Below are 5,882 nucleotides of genomic sequence, written 5' to 3'. Positions count from 1 at the left end.
CGGGGCTGGAGAGACGTCATCTGAGCCCCACCCAGGGGCGTCCCCAGCCCCCCCCCCGCACTCCCGCCTCCCGCGGCGTTTCCCACCCCGCCCTTCACCACTTCCTCCCCCGAGCCCCTGGACGCGCCGCACTGCGTCCGCAGGCCAAGTCCCCGGATGCTCGCCTCCCGCCTCCCTCCCTCGGCCCCGCCGTGGCCCCGCCCCACGCGGCTCTGCGTGCCACGTCACCGCTTCCGGTGCTTCCGGGGACGCAGCGGGCGATGACGTAGGGGGACTTGCCCTCTATATGAGGTTGGGGAGCGGCTGAGTCGCCCTTTTCCGCCCGCTCCCCCCTCCCCCCGAGCGCCGCTCCGGCTGCACCACCCTCGCGCCGAGCTCCGTGCTCCTGCTCAGGCAGCGCCTCCGTCTCCTTCCAGCCGCCATCATGATCATCTACCGGGACCTCATCAGCCGTGAGTCGTGCCTGCTTCCCCCTACTGCCGCGCAGGGGGTGGGGGCGCGGGTGGGGGCGGGGGAGGCGGGCGCCGCTGCTGTCTCGGGCCTAGCGGCTGCCGGCGGCCTCCCTGGAGGCGGGGAGGGTCGGCGCCTGGGGCGCGCGCCGGGTCTGGAGCGCCCGGGGAGCGTGCGGACCGCGTGCGGACCGCCAGCGCGGGAAATGGCGCCGGGCCTCCGGGCGCATCGTGACGGCGGGTTTGTGTGTCCGAGCAGATGATGAGATGTTCTCCGATATCTACAAGATCCGGGAGATCGCGGACGGGCTGTGCCTGGAGGTAGAGGGGAAGGTGAGTCGTCGGGCCGCGGCAGCAGGGAGGCGAGGCTGGGCAGGCTCGGGTTTCCGCCGCTCCCCCGCCCGAGATTGTGCAATTCTCTGCTCTGCCTCCTGGCGGAGGAGACTCTTTCCGGGCTCGGGTTTTTCTAGAAAAGTGGAGGCGGAGCTGAGCCTGGAAATAAATAGGTACGCCGCCTGGGCGCCCATGCGCCCCACGGCCTGCCCGGGGCAGGCGGTCTGCGGTTTGGGATCACCAAGCCCTTTGGTGCTTGCCCTTTACTAGATCATCACCTTGGGAACCCACAGAAAACTTCCACTTGGTTGTAATAATCCCATTTTCATTCCAGCCAACAAAGTTTTAGAGTTAAGGTGTTTCAGGAACGGAGGGGTCATAATTTCCCCCAAAAAATGTTTTCGTTGTTTTCAGCAAGAACCAAGAACATCTGGTGGGAGGGTGATGGATACATGAACTGCTGGTATATAAAACTTTTTGGATGTGTTCACGATCAAGAATGTCTTTTGCAACTAAACTATTATTTCTTGTGCAGATGGTCAGTAGGACAGAGGGTAACATTGATGACTCGCTTATTGGTGGAAATGCCTCCGCTGAAGGCCCTGAGGGCGAAGGTACCGAAAGCACAGTAGTCACTGGTGTTGACATTGTCATGAACCATCACTTGCAGGAAACCAGCTTCACAAAAGAAGCCTATAAGAAGTACATCAAAGATTACATGAAATCGTAAGTGGTATTGGCACACCCAGCGAATGTCTGGAATCTTACAGGATTTAGGGGTTGGGAAACGTTTCTGTAAACATATTTTTACTGATTTCAGAGAGGAAGGGAGAAAGGGAAACATTAATGATAAGAGAGAATCATTGATTGGCTGTCTCCACAGCCTCTACTGGGGATGGAGCAGGCAACCTGGGCATTAAACCACAGATCCTTAGGTTGATGCTCAGCTGCTGACCCACACCGGCAGGGCATGGATTGGCTAACTTTGAGATTCTTCAGCAGCAAGCATACTTGTAGGTTTGGGGAGGTGTTATGGGAGGAAGGAAGAAGGAAATGTAAATGGTTGGAGAGAGACATTATTGGTGGCTCCCAAATTCACCCCTACAAGTAAACTAACTGAGCATTCTGAAGCAAGTGGTATGATTTTAGCTTTGTAGAACAGTACTGTTTTGACATGTCTGGTGAACTAGTTACTTTGCTGTTGTTCTTGGTGGTCTTTTTTTTTTGGATTTACTTAATAAAGTTATTTTGCTCAGAAGTCAGTAATTTAACCTATTAATGAAATATTGTTTTAGAATCAAAGGGAAGCTTGAAGAACAGAGACCAGAAAGAGTAAAGCCTTTCATGACAGGGGCTGCAGAACAAATCAAGCACATCCTTGCCAATTTCAAAAACTACCAGGTAAATAAGATGCCTTAAATATTTGGGTCAAAGGATTATACAGTTTTAACTGTAAGGGCATAAAACTAGTTATTTGATGCAGGTCTTTGTAGTTAAATTGTGGGCTTTTGAGCAGTTTGAATACTTCATAGATTCAATTCCAGTAGTATAGGATGTAGGAAAAAAGCTTTCCCTATTCCCCAAGTATGTTCCCAGGTCTTCTGATTTCAGAATCTCATTCCTACCCAGATGACATTTATTTCTTCTTTCATAAATTGCTTGTTAACCTCCTAGATAAGTGGTTCCAGTGGTCTTAGGCGACCCCTGTGAAAGGGCCGTTTGACCCCCAAAGGGGTCTCGACCCACAGGTTGAGAACCACTGTCCTAGATGATCTTCCAGTTTTCTCTTTAAAATTCAGTGGGTTTCATTGCAGCTGGAGCTTTGTCTGTATTGGGGGACTTCGGTGACTTCCCTTCTAAGACTTAGGAATCTGGTTGTTTGATTTTCCTGGCTTTGACACATACACACACTGACCTTAAGATTATTTCCCCATATGATGTGCTCTCTCATTGGCAGCATTATGGTTCTGTGCTTGACTTTGTAAATGGGCTTGTAGGGTTTGAAATTTGTATGTTCGTACATACAAAGTAATGTGAGAGAGTAAGTTACCAGAAAACCTAAAGTATTCTTGTATTTCTCTGTATTAGTGCTTTGGTCAGGTGACCAGATGTTTGATTAGTGAGCATTTTCTTCATAGGTTTCTGAGCCTTGGTTGCTGAACTTCTCATGGTGTTGTGGGTCATTTCAGTTTGTTTTGATAAGGCACATCCATATATAATGGTCTAATTCTAGATGTTTGTTTTTTGCTTCCTAAGTTCTTTATTGGTGAAAACATGAATCCAGATGGCATGGTTGCTCTGCTGGACTACCGTGAGGATGGTGTGACCCCATATATGATTTTCTTTAAGGATGGTTTAGAAATGGAAAAATGTGTAAGTATACAGAAGTGGATCAAAATCATGTAAAATGGAGACATTTTCTGTGTGATTCTTATTTCATGCCACAGAGTTAAAGTGGATTCTGTAGCTTTTATTTTATTTTTTTAACACTAAGTTTATTTATTTTGTTTGGTCCTCACCGAAGGATGTTTTTCCATTGATTTTTAGAGTGGAAGGGAGTGGGAGAGACAGAGAGAAACATCTGAGAGAAATGGACACATCAATTGGTTGCTTCCTGCAGATGCACCAGAATCGAACCCAGGATCCTTCCAGGGGCCGATGCTCTATCCACTGAGCCAAATTGACTAGGGCTGTAACAGTCCTTTTAAAATATGGGAACATGTCTTGTTTCTCTTCAGGAATCTAAAGAGGACTTCATATAAAAGAATTTCATGTTGTAGAATCTTTATCATCTACAGAAAACTTACATATCAAAATTCTTTTAATTTGAGTTTGCTGATAATTGATAGTTAATCTTTGAAAGTATTGATGTAATTAGCTTTCAGTAAATTCTGATATGCAAATTGATTTAGTAAAATTAATTAAATGAATGCTATTCAAGGAGCTTCTGGAAACAATGCAGAAGTGAAGGCATTTATTATGATTATCTTCACATTGAGATAAATTAGGAACAAGGTAAAGTTAAAGCTACACTAAACAAGTTTAGAGGCAACAATACAGCATCTTAGAGCAGACTGGCCACAGGAATTATTCAGAATATCTGGGGTTTTTGTAGGTAAAACTGTGTGTGAGTGGGACTTTATTAAAAATGTGTCTTTTCCGAAAAATATGCTACTTCTGATTTGGTAAGGATGGTTCTGCATCCACTGATAGACCTTGAACAACCTGTTGTTCTTTTGGTTTGCACTGGGATGCGAAAGAAAAATATCCCTGCGCTTTCTGTCTGTCTTTGTGGCGGCCCAGATTGAATAAGGGACTACATCTGCAGGCTAGATATGTTAAGTGCTTTCATATTGGAAAAAGGTGCTAATGTAATTTTCCTTGTTTTTACAGTAACAAATTGGGCAGTTTGGCTCCATCACCTGTCATCGTAACTGGCTGCTGCTTTTCATCCACACACCAAGACTAGGACAAATGGGACTGATGTTATCTTGAGCTCTTCATTTATTTTGACCTTGATTCATTTGGAGCGGAGGCATTGTTTTTAAGAAAAAAAGATGTCATGTAGGTTGTCTAAAAATAAAATGCATTTAAATTCATTTGAGAGAATGCTTCTTAGTTTAATACATTTTAAAATCTATCCTGTATAGTGTTCCTGGAGAAGCTAGAGCCTGGTTGTAGACCACTACTATAAGGCATATAGACTGTCTTCAGATAACTTCTACAGTGGAAACTACTACTGAGACTGAAGGAAAAAAAACAAGAATCAAAAGTCTTAATTCTGAGTTGAAGTAAAGGGAAAGACCATGCTCACATCAGAATCAACATTTGAAGTGGATTCCTTAGACATTTCATCACCTACAAACAAGTAGTTAACTGGAAGAGATTACCAAAAGAATAAAGAGACTAATACAGCTGGAAGCAAAGGATTGTCTGAGCTTATTTGTCATGTCAAGTTAGAACCAAGGTCTATAGAAATCTAGGTCTCCTGGAACTGTTGCAAGCTTTTGTCAGATTTCATGAAATGGGGTTGGCAAATTTTGTGTGACTTTACGGGTGGCTGTTTTTAATGGGGAAAGTCAGTAGCTTGTAGGATATGAAGTTGAATTTGGTGTTCGGCTTTATCAGGACATTGCCATGATCGCTTGTTTATAGATGGCTCTGGGCACTGCAAGAGCAAAGATGAGTGACAGACCTATGTGGCCTAAAAAGTGTGTGGACATCTGCAGGAAAGGTTTGCTGGCCCCTACTTTTAAAGGTGAGGGTTTAGATGGAATGTGGTTTAGCTGATGAGCAGAGGAAAAAGGAACTTGCATCATTGTATCTGAATAAGGCTGTGGGTTTGGGATAAAAATGCATCTGATCTGGAACATTTACTGTCTTATGGTTGCAGTGCAGATGCAAGAAGAAAGGTCCTTACCCTTTCTGATTATGGCCCCCATGATTGAATGGGGTAATCCAGTGAAAAAGCATGCAATTTTTACAGTTCAGAAGTTACCTTGTCAACAACTGGAAAGCCTGTTTTACTCCAAAGAAAAATGTAAGATGCAAGTTCAAGAGAAGCTGGGAAATTACTCCCCTTCACCTTTGCCTTAGGTTAAAACTAAAGCTGAACCAGTGATTTTTTTTTTTTTTTTTAAACCTGGCCCTATGACATGAGCCTAGGATAAACCCAGTGATTTGGCAATCTGGAATTTGCCCTAGTGACTTCAAAGATGTGTGGATCACAATTTGAGATGTGTTATTGGATTGACAAGGCCCACTGGTGAAGCAAACCAAATACTGGCAACTTGGTGACATAGAATTTAAGCATTCTGATTTCTGACATTAAAACAGCAAGTGCCAGACAATCTACCCCCTAGTGGTCAGAGATGAGGACAACTCGAGTAGTGGTAGAGGTCTTGTGGTAACACCTGAAGTGAGTTAGTGAGCTAGCCATGGAAAAGGTGGAAGGACAAGAATAGCAATGCAAAGATTGGGTAGGAAGGGAAGAGTTCAGATAGTTGGCTAAGAAGGCTAATTTTATTTATTTTTAAATTTATTGATTTTTTTACAGAGAGGAGGGGAGAGGGATAGTTAGAAACGTCAGTGAGAGAGAAA

The 5,882-nt window shown here is 44.8% G+C and overlaps 1 protein-coding gene and 1 non-coding gene across 2 annotated transcripts; both read left to right on the top strand.

Moving 5' to 3' along the window:
* Positions 1-288: 288 nt before the first annotated feature.
* Positions 289-4,542, top strand: TPT1 (tumor protein, translationally-controlled 1). Its single transcript, XM_036297919.1, has 6 exons — positions 289-452; positions 709-782; positions 1,318-1,508; positions 2,078-2,183; positions 3,039-3,155; positions 4,176-4,542. The coding sequence occupies exons 1-6, from the start codon at positions 425-427 to the stop codon at positions 4,176-4,178; spliced, it is 519 nt and encodes a 172-aa protein (XP_036153812.1). The 5' UTR covers positions 289-424; the 3' UTR covers positions 4,179-4,542.
* Positions 3,980-4,106, top strand: LOC118652317. The gene has a single exon (XR_004966568.1). It is a non-coding gene; the product is annotated as a small nucleolar RNA SNORA31 (small nucleolar RNA).
* Positions 4,543-5,882: the final 1,340 nt, after the last annotated feature.

This window comes from Myotis myotis, unplaced genomic scaffold (assembly GCF_014108235.1).
Source record: "Myotis myotis isolate mMyoMyo1 unplaced genomic scaffold, mMyoMyo1.p scaffold_m19_p_3, whole genome shotgun sequence".
Classification (NCBI taxonomy): Eukaryota; Metazoa; Chordata; class Mammalia; order Chiroptera; family Vespertilionidae; genus Myotis; species Myotis myotis.
The sequence above is the reverse complement of the archived record's forward strand: the minus strand, read 5'-3'. Positions and strand labels throughout refer to the sequence as shown.